At 40.1% G+C, this 14,875-nt stretch overlaps 1 protein-coding gene and 1 long non-coding RNA gene across 9 annotated transcripts in view; one reads left to right on the forward strand and one right to left on the reverse strand.

The window, feature by feature from the left end:
* Positions 1-14,875, forward strand: part of nav2a (neuron navigator 2a) — a 201,212-nt gene that overhangs the window by 110,842 nt on the left and 75,495 nt on the right. For all 8 annotated transcript variants that reach the window (XM_058089756.2, XM_058089757.2, XM_058089753.2 and 5 more), the window contains 2 exons: positions 6,834-6,951; positions 11,811-11,863. In XM_058089756.2, the coding sequence (XP_057945739.2) occupies positions 6,834-6,951; positions 11,811-11,863 (171 nt within the window). The remainder of the gene's footprint in view (positions 1-6,833; positions 6,952-11,810; positions 11,864-14,875) is intronic.
* The window catches only part of LOC144901589 (uncharacterized), a 229,652-nt gene that overhangs the window by 28,440 nt on the left and 186,337 nt on the right, over positions 1-14,875 (reverse strand). The gene's annotated exons all lie outside the window — the stretch shown is intronic.

Consider the following 14,875-nt stretch of genomic DNA (forward strand, 5'->3'; position numbering starts at 1 on the left):
AATAAAACAGCAAATAAAAAAACATAAGAAACCACATACAGTTGGTAGAGAAATTATTTTTTCATATTCAAATGTACAGTATTAACAGTTATTTAACCTTTAACATGAACATTAATGAAACTTAATAATTTGACCCAATTAGCAAGTTAGCATCGTACTCAGTTCCATCTGGGAGCAGCGTCGTAACTTTAACAACATGTTTGATGAGATGCTTTATCTTGACGTGTATTTTCCCTTTTATTCCAAATCATTTCCTGCATTTATTTGTACCCAGCGTCATAAGCCTTTAGCTTCATTGCTAATCCAAAGCAAAACAGGGCGGGGTAACAGGGTAGGGTAACAGTATGGGCGGGGCAAAATCATGTTAATTGTGTCCGGTGTGCACACAGCTTTAAGCTGTCATTTCAACATTAAACTTTGGTATCAAGGTGGGGGCCTCAAACTAGCGTCCGCGGGCCAAATTCGGCCCGCGAGCCGCGAGTTTGAGACCCCCGCTTTAAATGTTTTTTCCATTGTGAAGTTGCAAAATTTTACAATGTTTGATGTTAGCATCTCATTGCGAAATATGCAAATTTGTCACCAGTTCAGCGTGCAAGAACATCTGGCCAATGTGGAGAAGTGAAGTGTTGTTTGGAACACTTTCACAAGACTGTGTGGCTTACACAGGTGTGTAGTGTTTGCACTTAGCGAGTGACTTTTATGTTTAACAGCGGACTACAGGGAATCCACTAGATCCCACTGTATATTAAATCAGGCAGATGTTTTTAAATGTCACTGATTTCCCAAAGTCAATAAATTGAATATTTCAGGTCATAGAAAACCTGGTTATGACTTTCGGAATACAGTTTTTTTAACATGATTAGAGCCCTGTAGACATGAAATAACACCCCTATAGTCACCTTTACATTGTCATTATTCGGCTGTAACGATTCATTCATTACATCGATGCATCGATTTATATTCCTACAATATGTAGTATTTGTTTACTTTTGCTAGTTGCTGCACTGTTCTTTCTAATGGCTACTCTGATCAGGAGGATTATAAACCCTGTTTTCATCAGGGCTTTGCATAATGTCCTTCAACTTTGGGTGCAACGTGAAGGTTTTCATACTCATTTTTTTGTATTCATTAATAATTTTTTCTTAAGTATGTCAGCATTATAAAAAATTCATACCCGACTCCTGTAGGAGTCTGTAGTCTCAAATTTATTTCTTCTAAAATTTAAAAGCTAAAAACTTACCACTTCCACATGGAACGGGAGGATAACTTTTTTTGTATTACTTATAATATCGTGCATTCCATGGCTGACTTCACTTGATGACTTTATGGCGTTATGGTAATGTAATGTCTCAATGTTTTGTGTCATTGCTGGCATGCAGTGACCAGAATACTACTACTCGAGTGGTTAGCGCGCAGACCTCACAGCTAGGAGACCAGGGTTCAATTCCACTCCATCTCTGTGTGGAATTTGCATGTTCTCCCCGTGCATGTGTGGGTTTTTTCCGGGTACTCCGGTTTCCTCCCACATTCCAAAAACATGCTAGGTTAATTGGCGACTCCAAATTGTCCATAGGACGAGAGACGGTGCCATGACTAAATATACTCTGCACTTAACTTTCACAAGGAAGCGCTCACGTCTCTCGGAGCCGCGGTAGTTTGCCTTGACCTATCTTCATTCAGGGGACACATGGAGGAGTGTGGTGACCTCAGGGTGCCAGCTAGGACCAACAGTCGCTTCTTCTGTCAAAACTACAAAGTGGTAAGGAAGCCACCAGGGAAAGGAGGACGTGCAGGCAAAGAATGCAAGTGAATGTTATGTGCTGTGAAAAGTGACAACTAATGTTATGTATCATGAGAATTAATTAGTTTAAACATTTTAAAGAAATGAAATTATTTAGAAAACAACTCACAATTAGGCAGTGACTATAGAGTTGTGTATAAGAGAGGAAGGGTTAGCTTTAAATAGAAATATGAGGGTGGAGAGCAGCCAAATGTTATTATAGAAGCTCCCTGGTAAAGACAGGTAACATGAATGTCCAAAGAAGGTTTCATGTTTTAATTTGTCATTTATTTAGAAAAATGTAGAAGTGTTGCTGCCTTTCTTTCGACGAAGACACTCCACTCACAGAAAGCCTTTGTGAAAGAGATAGCAATATGTAACATCTTTGTTCTGAAGATTACTACATAATGGTGGGAACTTTTGAGTAATCCACTGGTACCTGAAATTAGTGACAAAGTTATCAGCATAATGGTTTTCTGCAAATATCTGAAAGTATCAGAAAGTGCTTAAATGGACAGAGACAGAGGTGTTTTTTTTTTTTACTGCTTTGTCATTTGGTTAATTTTGGTTAATTGGTTCCAGACCCGACCGTGATAAGTGAATTTCAGCAAAGTAGGATTCCTTGTTTCTTTGACGCTTATCCTCACTACGATCGCTGGGGTATGCTGGAGCCTATCCCAGCTGTCTTCGGGCGAGAGGCGCGGTACACCCTGGACTGGTCGCCAGCCAATCACAGGGCACATATAGACAAACAACCATTCACACTCACATTCATACCTATGGACAATTTGGAGTCAACAATTAACCTAGCATGTTTTTGGAATGTGGGAGGAAACCGGAGTACCTGGAGAAAATCCACACAGAGATGGCCGAGGGTGGAATTGAACCCTGGTCTCCTAGCTGTGAGGTCTGCGTGCTAACCACTCGACCGCCGTGCCGCCCATAATGAAACATAAACATACAAAAAACTTTGGGATTTCTAAATTTTCAGCAGATTTCAAATTTGAGTTAGCTGTCATGAAATGTATAGTTGGTAACTCATGAAAGATGACATTTGATGATCGATGAACAGATTCGGTTTGAGTCAGTTTGAGTCTCACAGCAACTTTGGTGCATTCAAAGATGGCTTCATGAAAAAAAGTGAAGTATGTAAAAAAAATGTGGTTATTATTAATTATTACCAACTTAGGGTGAATGACATGTTTTCTGCAGAAAGAAAATGTGACAAAAAAAAATGATGGGTATATGGGAATCCACTATCTACTATATCATATTTACTTGAATGTATGTCACACTTAACAGGGAGGGAATGACAGTTCATGTCATGTTTATGTTCACTCGCCAATGAGTTTTTAGGTCATCCACCTCCTCATCTCTCAACTCAAATGTCTTTCTCGTCTGGCAAAGTCAGCAATACTTGACAGAGGTTTGAAAGCCAAACGTCGTGACTTGCCCGCTGTTCTTCTTCTTAAACCCTTCAACATTTTTCTTGCCCCCGGGGCTATGTGACCCCACCGTGTTTTCTCACTTTGTGACCGACAGCTACCATTTCACCTCGTTTTTAATTACAACTCATCCAGGAAAGACTTCAAAGGAAGCCAAATGCACACACAATAGCTTGCGAACATTGGACTTCCTTCCCTCCGTGAGCAGCCAAGTGTGTGAATGGAAAGGGCTGCACTTAATCCTGCAGTTTGAAGGACTTATCTCACCCTGCATGTCACTCAAGTCCTCCTCTAACAAGCCGTGCGACTGAAACGATGCTCTGATGTGTTGCTAACGTGCGGTCTTGTACCGCCGTAAATGTAGATGAGCGTGTGCGGCATGTGAGCGGCTTTGAAGTGCGCACACCTGTTGTACGCCATTCATCTGATGAGTAACGCAACAGCAAAGCTGGGTTCTGTTTACAGTGCAAACGGGGAGAAATAAGGCTCACAATCGTGTCATATGCATCGGTGATCCCGCAGTTGCTGCACACTCTTGACTTGTATTACAAGAAAGGGAAGAAAGAACTGGAGAAATCAGGTTAAACACGTATAACCTGTTTACTTATTACATTTTAAGTCCATATCTACATATAAGTGATAGGCATCATTTACACACACTCTGCTCTCTCCTGCAGAAATATGTTGCCTTGTTATTGATTTTTTTTTTATTTATTTGGGCAAATATATGAATAATTACAGTGCATTTCTTCAATCTTCAATCAAAATATAACTTTCATAATTTACATTTGTATTCAACTATCTGATCACAAGCCCAAAAGGACTAGGCTGAAGCAAAAGCAGGGTGGAAGAAATTAAAACAGACCATTTTGGAAAGCCAAGAATATACAGCTGGAATAGGTGCAAATTCTGGAAGCTCTAGAAAGCCTTCTGTGTGGGTTATTGTGTGTAGCTGCTCTGTAGGAGTCCGTAACGCGACACATCCATCCATTTTCATCTGCTTATCCTCATTAAAGTTGCAGACCCTATTCCAGCTGACTTTTGCGCGGAGAGGCGGGGTACACCCTGGACTGGTCATCAGCCAATCGCAGGCCACATATAGACAAACAACCATTCACACTCACATTCATACCTATGGACAATTTAGAGTCATCAATTAACTTACCCCTTTTTGCAAGATATAATCATGTTCATGCCACAGTCTTGTTTTCCCATGTTATTATAATCATTGTAATATTATCATTGTTATTATTGTTATAATCTTTATCATTATTACTATTATTATGTTATTATTATCACCATTATTATAATCATCATTAATATTACCATTTTCATCATTATAGGTGTAACAATTTTTTTTTAATTATTTAATTTTACAGACGGGGCGGCACGGCGGTCTAGTGGTTAGTGCGCAGACCTCACAGCTAGGAAACCAGGGTTCAATTCCACCCTTAGCCATCTCTGTGTGGGGTTTGCATGTTCTCCCCGTGCATGCGTGGGTTTTCTCCGGGTACTCCGGTTTCCTCCCACATTCCAAAAACATGCTAGGTTAATTGGCGACTCCAAATTGTCCATAGGTATGAATGTGAGTGTGAATGGTTGTTTGTCTATATGTGCCCTGTGATTAGCTGGCGACCAGTCCAAGACAGCTGGGATAGGTTCCAGCACCCCCCGCGACCATCGTGAGGAAAAGCGGTAGAAAATGAATGAATTTTACAGACTTCATTGCTTCTTGTAGAGTGCTGTATCATTCCATGTGTTGTTTTATGAAATCCGCAGTATTTATGATTTTATTGTCAATTTATTAGCCCACTTTTCCCCCCTAAGTGTAACATTTACATATCATTTTGTGGATTGCATGTGTCTAATCTTGTGCATTAAAAAACAAGAACTTGAGACTGTGTCTGAACAGGTGACCAACCCAAACATCAGTTTCTTCTTGTTAAGCCCTACCTTGAGGTTTTTAGACGTGCTTTTTAGTTTTTGTCTAGTCTTGTGCATTAAAAAGCAAGATTTTAGATCGGTGCTCAAACCGATGACCAGCTCCATCCCCAGTCTTCACTTGCTGTGCCTAATCTGGGTTGTTTGCTTGCATTGTATTTTATTGTATTGTATTGTAATGGTTGTTGTATTTTGAATTTGGTTGTTCAATTTTAAATACAGTAAAGTCTCGTTATATCGATATTCTCGGGAGTCGGAAAAAATACCGATATAACCGGACTATCCATATATCCGATCCTGCGCCGAACTGCATTAAAAGTGGGCGGATCTTTGATATGGCATGTAATTTTCTCCTTGAGTTCATGGATTGCGTATCTAGCATGCTTTTGTACTACAATACATTTTGTACTACAGTAAATAAAAATAAACTTACGCTGTAGTGATTACCGGTTACCGCGACATAATTCACCCCGGAACTATCGATAGGGAAGGTGTTGCCACCCGGAGGGGTAGGCGCGAGGGACGGGTGTTTTCCGCTGTGTGTGCTGCACTCTGGTGGTGGAAGTGTGAAAAATAAAGTTGACTGGAAGCAGCCGTTCGCCGTCTTCTTTTTTGGTATTGAAATCCTTAAGCAAAGATTGATTTAAGCTGCTTTTGTATCGATATAAGCAGACCAAATTGGCTGGCGGGAGATGAAAAGGGCATCGTAGTAACCGGATTATCATAATAACCGAGTATCGTACTAACGGAGCTAATTATATCATAAAAGACTAGAAATTTGCCGGGAAATGAAAATAGTATCGTAATAAGTAGTAATTCGTTTTAACCGATATCGATATAACGAGACTTTACTGTAGTTTGATGAACTCAAACTGTTAAATAGGTCAAATGACTACTATGTTCAGCCGACAATGTGAAAATGGGAGCAACAAAATAGAGCATCTTATTCATAACACAGGCGCCGTTGTTGAGCAAGCGGGGCAGCGTGATTTTACAGAATATTACAATTTAATGGCAATCTCATGCCATTTCTGCCTTCAAAGTCAGACATTGTGGTTATCGGGATTCTTGCTCCACTTTGAAATGACGCGGCAAAGAAGGACATGTTTGTCAACGTAATATCTTCTCCATTCGGTATGTTTCAGTACATGTCCTCAAGCTTTGTTTGCCCGCCAAAAAATGTAACCAACTTTGCGACCAACTTTCATTGATGAGTCAATGAGGATAGCAACTAATTATGAAGGGTGCTATTCAGATTATTCAGATGCTTGCTCTGCCTGCCCCTCCTCTCTTACCCCCAGGCAGTGAAAGGTCTGTTTTTGTCCCCGGAGAGTGATGTCAGCACGGCCCATTGAAAACAGCCGCCGTGTGCTCCAAGATGAATGCCCCGGCTGAGCACAATGGCCCCAATTTGAATACCAGGCAGATATATGCCAGATCGGAGTCCTAACAAAAGAGAGAAGGCTACTCTCTGCTCCCACTCAACCGTGTTTTTATTTTATTAGCGCCGTAAAGCTGTTTCCACTATTTATACCTTTTGTACTTTTCAAGTGTTAATTGAGTTTGGAAGACACTCAGGATGTGACAGCATTGTGGCCTTTTTTCGGAGATTTGTTTTTGCTGGCTCATAACTGAGCGGTTGTGTTGGTGTGTTTGTTCGGCTGCAGATCTACACCGACTGGGCCAACCACTACCTTGCCAAGTCAGGACACAAGCGTCTGATCAAGGACCTGCAGACAGACGTTGCGGATGGAGTGCTCCTGGCTGAGATCATCCAGGTTGTAGGTAAGGATGGACAACTTTTGTGATTGATAAATGAAGCATGTGCCCAACTTTCACACTATTATTGTTCATATTTGCAGACAGAATGTCACCAAGTTCTTTTAATGGTTACAATGCTCCTTTTTCATGAAGAAAAAGTTGGCAACAACAATTAAAATTCCTCCGAGTCACAAGGTTTAGAAGCTGGCCACATGATAGCAGCGCTGTGCATGATGACGTGTCTGTGAAAATGCTTTTGACCTTCACCCTTGTCCATATCAACATCAGATCTGTCATTTCATATGTCTGCTTCTGACTCCGTCATAGCCTGCATGCCGCCAGGCGGAAGTAGGCCAGCACCGGCTGACTGTTACTCAGCATTACGCCGATTTGATATGTAATATGATTATTGAGCGTGAGCTCTCACAGAAGAGTCTTCTTTGGTCTGCATGTGATTCTTTTTTTATGGTTTATGCATGTTGACCACATACAGTAGTGTAGAGATCTGAAAGTTCTGGGTTTGAATCTCCGTTAGTTTGATGACTCCAAATTGTCCATTGGTGTACATAAATGTGAGTGTGAATGGTTGTTTGTCTATATGTGCCTTGTTATTGGCTGCCGACCAGTCCAGCGTGTACGTGCTCTAAGGCAGCTGGGATAGGCTCCAGCATCTCCTGCGACTCCTCTAGTGAGGATTAAGCATAGAAAATGAATTAATGGAAAAAGAAAACAGGCTAGGAGGCACATCAGCAAATATGGTACACTGTGCAATGTATTTATGTCACTTGCTTGAGGGGGCTGTCTTTGCATGACAAATCTTTTCTGTTCTGGAATTTCTTGGTATGATGCTTGCTTCAGCAGTCTGGGGTTTGCAATAATGTACTGTAGTTGCTATCACAGCTACATGCTTCTGTGCTCTCCTCTTTAATTGACATGAAGGACAAGCATATGGACAACCCCAGATTTTTTGCAAAATGATGCTTTTCACAATGACATGACTACTATATACGTATAAATTAGACCCCCAAATATTCGGGATTCAGCATTCATGTGCATGCAAATTTGCATTTTTTTTTATATTTAAAAAAAATGGATTTAGTAGTTGAAAGTAAGGGAAGACACCATTTAATTTTATACCTCTGGTCATGATTTTTAGTTATTATAAGTTATATAAGGTAGTTTTAGTTATATATAACTAAAAAGTTTTTAGTTATATATAAGTTATTTTTACATAACTTGCATCGCATATTGCAGAATTTGTGTTATTTTGCACAAACTGTTTATTTGTGAGATGCATACAGTGGCATCAGAGTAAAAAAAGCATAATGTATAATTAATTTGAGGGAGGAGTGCTACCAATATTGGTATCCGCTGATAGCGATATCGGTAGTAAAGAGCTGAAAAACATGGGGATATTAGTAAAAGTACAATAACGACCATCTCTAAGTCAGATCTTGAACTTGAACAAGACCTCTTGTCATCGCCACGAAACATATGCAAGCTGTTTGAAACAAGAAAAATCAAGAAAACTTTAACATACCCTTTAACATACCCTTTGAAGTGTTGTTATACAGGACAATATGTCAACGCTAAGAGAAAGTACTAGCTTTAGATCCAAGAACCAAGATCTGGGTGAGATTGGGCCACATCAGGTTTTCCAAAAAAAAAAAAAATGCATTTATTAAAAACAGAAAAATGAATCAACTTTGCTTTGGTTTCGATTTTCTACAAGAAAAGCTCTGATAAAACATTCCACTGTTCTCAAATATCTTACTTTTTATTTTTCTACACAAAATAAGATGAAAAATAAATAAACAAATCAAGAATAAAGAAAATCAATCAATCAGTAATAAATAAATAAATAAATATTATAATAATAATAATAATAATAATAAAACGGCAAATAATAAAAACTTAAGAAACCACATATAGTTGGTGGGTAGACAAATTTTTTTTTTCAAATTAAAATGAACAAAGCATTATTAGAGCCCTGTAGACATGACAAAACACGACTATAGTCACATTTATACTCTTTTTATTTACAACATATTGCGCAACTGCAGGGTCTTGAGACACATGCTAACTCGCAAACTAGAGAGCTAGCGACCTAAACGGCAGCCTTCAAGTTATTTCCTTTAAACTTAAATAGCCAAAAACTTACCACTTCCACACGGATAGGGAGGATAACTATTAACAGTTATTTAACCTTTAACATGAACATTAATCAAACGTAATAATTTTTTCTGGGTACATGATACCATACAGCATCCATATCAAACTTTCACGGGCCGCACTAACATTAAACTTTCATATCAAGGCGGGGGCCTCAAACTAGTGTCCTGCGGGCCACATTTGGCCCGCGGGCCGCGTGTTTGAGACCCCTGCTCTAACCACTTTTCAAGTATCTCTCCAAATGGTTTATTCATTTACTATCAACTCCAATACTGACAACATTAGAAAGCGAGGTTTGGTAGTAGTCCAGAAGTCCTTGGGAGTGCTTGGGAGTGTGACCAATCACAGCGAACTGGGCGTTTCTAGAGGCGGGGCCGTGGGTGGAAGAAATTAAAACAGACCATTTTGGAAAGCCAAGAATATACAGCTGGAATAGGTGCAAATTCTGGAAGATCTAGAAAGCCTTCTGTGTGGGTTATTGTGTGGAGCTGCTCTGTAGGAGTCCGTAACGCGATACATCCACCCATTTTCATCTGCTTATCCTCTTAAAAGTTGCAGAGCCTACTCCAGCTGACTTTTGCGCGGAGAGGCGGGGTACACCCTGGACTGGTCATCAGCCAATCGCAGGCCACATATAGACAAACAACCATTCACACTCACATGAATACCTATAGACAATTTAGAGTCATCAATTAACCTAATTTGCATGTTTTTGGAATGTGGGAGGAAACCGGAGTATTCGGAGAAAACCCACGCAGTGTGCAAACTACACAGAGAGATTCGAACCCAGGTCTTCCCAATCTCCTCACTGTTCTATAAAAGGATGTTATGCTGACAAGGCAACTTCCAAGGTAATAACTGAACTGTGTCAGTGTCTATAACTGGGGCAGTCATGTGAGTGTAGTAATTCATTGTGGGAGAGCCTTCATGTGGTTCACACTGTATGCACTTCTTACAAAAATCTATTTAAAGTGATTTAAAGTATTATCTCAATCAATGGATTTGAAGTAAACCAAATGGAACAAAATCTGTTAATTACTGTCATGAAAAAAACATAACAGTTGTGGTATATTGAGGTTCAAGACTTTTAACAATAAATTAGAAAATATATGCTACGTCAGTTATAATAATAATAATAATAATAATACATTTTATTTGTATAGCGCTTTTCAAAATACAGTAAAGTCTCGTTATATCGATATTCTCGGGAGTCGGAAAAAATACTGATATAACCGGACTATCCATATATCCGATCCTGCGCCGAACTGCATTAAAAGTGGGCGGATCTTTGATATGGCATGTAATTTTCTCCTTGAGTTCATGGATTGTGTATCTAGCATGCTTTTGTACTACAATACATTTTGTACTACAGTAAATAAAAATAAACTTACGCTGTAGTGATTACCGGTTACCGGGACATAATTCACCCCGGAACTATCGATAGGGAAGGTGTTGCCACCCGGAGGGGTAGGCGCGAGGGACGGGTGTTTTCCGCTGTGTGTGCTGCACTCTGGTGGTGGAAGTGTGAAAAATAAAGTTGACTGGAAGCAGCCGTTCGCCGTGTTCTTTTTTGGTATTGAAATCCTTAAGCAAAGATTGATTTAAGCTGCTTTTGTATCGATATAAGCAGACCAAATTGGCTGGCGGGAGATGAAAAGGGCATCCTAGTAACCGGATTATCATAATAACCGTGTATCGTACTAACGGAGCTAATTATATCATAAAAGACTAGAAATTTGCCGGGAAATGAAAATAGTATCGTAATAAGTAGTAATTCGTTTTAACCGATATCGATATAACGAGTACTCAAAGATATAACTGTACTCAAAGACACTTTACAGAATGGAGTTGAATAAAAACAAGTAAACAGAGTAAAATATACATAAAAATACAACATTGATTGGTTAATACACAGTTAAAACATGAGTAAAAGCGGGGCGGGGGCACAGCAGTCCGGTATAAAAAGTTAGACATGAAAAACAGATTTAAAGAGGTGGGTTTTTAGTTGTTTTTTCTATAATTAGCCGTGATGTACAATTCACAGTTCATTTGCCTTTAAGCATTTCACCTTGGTAATAGAATAGTGTCAGTGTCCACGTCAGGAAATTTGTGTAAAAAAGCTGTTAAATGAATCCCATTCTAGAATGTCATGAAAACAAAGGCTGATTATTGTTGGAGTCGTTTTTGCACTAACGTTGCACACACACAATAGATGGGTATGCTAATGTGTTCAGAGACAGTTGCTCTGTTTGCTCACCTGTACAACTTGTAAGAGTGTTTTCCCACAGGCGGGTGGCATGTGTAAGATATCTGAAGTGTGTGTGGGGGTGCGGGGGGGCCCATCTTGCATGCTGCACTGTTGGCACAGTTGTCAGCAGTGTCTCAGCTGCTGTGGGCTGGGCCTTTCATGGACGAGCGGAATCCCTGACATCACACGGCCGTGCTGCGAAGGAAAGCAGTATGACACTCCCGCCTCTCGCCGGGCCCTAAGCAGCCCCATTCACATGCACTTGGAACAGATAGAGTTTCACAGCTCAGCAGGCACAGAGCAGAGGAGGGGGTCCGAGCCATCAGCAGGAGCACCTTTGCTCTTCTCACTCAGCCAGTAACTGTCTGGTAGACACATGGACATCTTTACTGGGAATAAGAGCCAGGATTATTTCATACCGCTCATTCTCTCCTCTTTTCTTTCTCTTTATGTCTGTCGTCAGCCAATGAGAAGATCGACGACATCAATGGCTGCCCCAAGAGCCGCTCTCAGATGGTAAGTGATCTTCTTAAGCATGTTTTGGCAGAACACTGTGAAAGTCACCTGGCTGTTTGTGCGAAATAATACACCTCTTAGAAAGCAGTAGTTGACTATAAATTGTTGGACTTTCTTTATTGTCGTTGCACAATAACACAGCAGTGAAATTGCCAACGAAATGTCGTTGCCTGGCTCCTGTATAATAATTAATAATAATAATAATAATGTGAAGAATAAATAGATGACATCAAATATGAACAATAATAATAAACAGTAATTTGTACAAATAATTTAAATAATTTAGAATAAATAATAATATTGGGCGGCACGGCGGTTGAGTGGTTAGCGCACAGACCTCACAGCTAGGAGACCAGAGTTCAATTCCACCCTCTGCCATCTCTGTGTGGAGTTTGCATGTTCTCCCCGTGCATGTTTTCTCCGGGTACTCCGGTTTCCTCCCACATTCCAAAAACATGCTAGGTTAATTAGCGACTCCAAATTGTCCATAGGTATGAATGTGAGTGTGAATGGTTGTTTGTCTATATGTGCCCTGTGATTGGCTGGCGACCAGTCCAGGGTGTGCCCCGCCTCTCCCCCGAAGACAGCTGGGATAGGCTCCAGCACCCCCTGCGACCCTCATGAGGAAAAAGCGGTAGAAAATGAATGAATGAATAAATAATAATAATGTGGTCTTTGTTGTCTTACTGGCTACCTTAGCGAAATATCAATCTTTTGTGGGGGATTTTCCGCTCATTTTATTATCATTATCATTATCATTCTTCCCATGTCTGGTATATCAAATACAAGCAAGATAGCTTGTGGCCGCTGTTTTAGAGTCGGTGCACAATGACATTTAGAAGCAAGTGGAAGTTAGTCACACTCCTTGTGACATTTTAGAGTTTTTACAGTTCTGTGTCCTAGTGATGAAACGATACGGGAGTCCCGAGGCAGCGCTGCCCTTCGCTGCATGTGATGGGTCATAAATTGGGCCAGTATGCCAGCTGAGGGGGCTATTTCTGGCCACCAGCCAGACTACCGAAGCCTCCCAAAGCACCAGAGAGGAACAAGAGCCCCCACACACACAAACACACATCTCCATAGTTAACAACTGAAAAGGGGGTGAAACACAGCTGATCCCTCATGCCCTCTTTGTCACTGAAGTGCACACATACAGTATATGTTTATGGCACCCGCTATATTTATACTGTAGAACTAAATGCCATTGTTGTTCTATTTGTGTATGTCACATGTCAAAATCCTTCCTTTTGCCTTAGACAATATACTGTACTTACTGACTTAAAACTGGTGCTTGTGTGTGTTAAAGCGACTATGTTGTTGAGACGTGGACAGGAAGTGACGTTGGGGGTTCAGAGTTGAGTTTCAACTGGATTATTATTATTATTATTATTATTATTATTATTATTATTATTATTATTATTATTATTATTATTATTATTATTATTATTATTATTATTATTATTATTATTATTATTATTATTATTATTATTATTATTATTATTCATTCATTCATTTTCTACCGCTTTTTCCTCACGAGGGTCGCGGGGAGCCTATCCCAGCTGTCTTCGGGCGAGAGGCGGGGTACACCCTGGGCTGGTCGCCAGCCAATCACAGGGCACATATAGACAAACAACCATTCACACTCACATTCATACCTATGGACAATTTGGAGTGGCCAATTAACCTAGCATGTTTTTGGAATGTGGGAGGAAACCGGAGTACCCGGAGAGAACCCATGCATGCACGGGGAAAACATGCAAACTCCACACAAAGATGGCCGAGGGTGGGAATTGAACCCTGGTCTCCTAGCTGTGAGGTCTGCACGCTAACCACTAGACCGCCGTGCCGCCCATTATTATTATTATTATTATTATTATTATTATTATTATTATTATTATTATTATTATTATTATTATTATTATTATTATTATTATTATTATTATTATTATTATTATTATTATTATTATTATTATTGTCATTATCATTATCATTATTATTATTATGTTAGTATTACTGTGCCAGCATAAACAGTAATTTGTACAAATAATTGTAAAAATAATTTAGAATAAATAAATAATAATAATGGGCGGCACGACGGTCGAGTGGTTAGCGCACAGACCTCACAGCCAGGAGACCAGGGTTCAATTCCACCCTCGGCCATCTCTGTGTGGAGTTTGCATGTTCTCCCCGCGCCACTCCAAATTGTCCATAGGTATGAATGTGAGTGTGTTTGTCTACATGTGCCCTGTGATTGGCTGGCCACCAGTCCAGGGTGTACCCTGCCTCTCGCCCAAAGATGACTGGGATAGGCTCCAGCACCCCCGCGACCCTCGTGAGGAATAAGCAGTAGGAAATGAATGAATCTGTTTGTTGCCCTCCGTGAACCAGGAAGTAGCCTGCTAACAAACATGCTAGTATCTTTAAAGGAAACGGGGATATGAGAAGCAGTTCAATTGCAGTCAGTATGCACATGTCTGCTTTTTCTATGGTTTTGTTTTTGGTTCTCATGACGTTATTACACACAGTAACACAACACACACATTTTCGTTTTTTGTCGGCAGCTGCATTGAAGAGCTACCGAAGGTCCACAAGTGCTGCATTTGCTATTATTGCAGGGGATTTTTTTTTGCTCTTGCAAGTTTAAAACTATAGTGAGAATCAATTCAAGAGAATCAAGTCAATAAATATGGAAATATGCATATACAGTAAAGTCTCGTTATATCGATATTCTCGGGAGTCGTAAAAAAATACCGATATAACCGGACTATCCATATATCCGATCCTGCGCCGAACTGCATTAAAAGTGGGCAATAATGCACTCGACATTGTTCTATACTATAGAACAATGTCGAGCAGCTTAAATCAATCTTTGCTTAAGGATTTCAATACCAAAAAAGAACACGGCGAACGGCTGCTTCCAGTCAACTTTATTTTTCACACTTCCACCACCAGAGTGCAGCACACACACCGATTCCCGCACTTTCTGGTTCACAGGTCATGCTCAACCCGCCC

Source organism: Doryrhamphus excisus, linkage group LG13, assembly GCF_037039965.1.
Source record: "Doryrhamphus excisus strain RoL-2023G ecotype Guam linkage group LG13, RoL_Dexc_Guam_v1.1, whole genome shotgun sequence".
Classification (NCBI taxonomy): Eukaryota; Metazoa; Chordata; class Actinopteri; order Syngnathiformes; family Syngnathidae; genus Doryrhamphus; species Doryrhamphus excisus.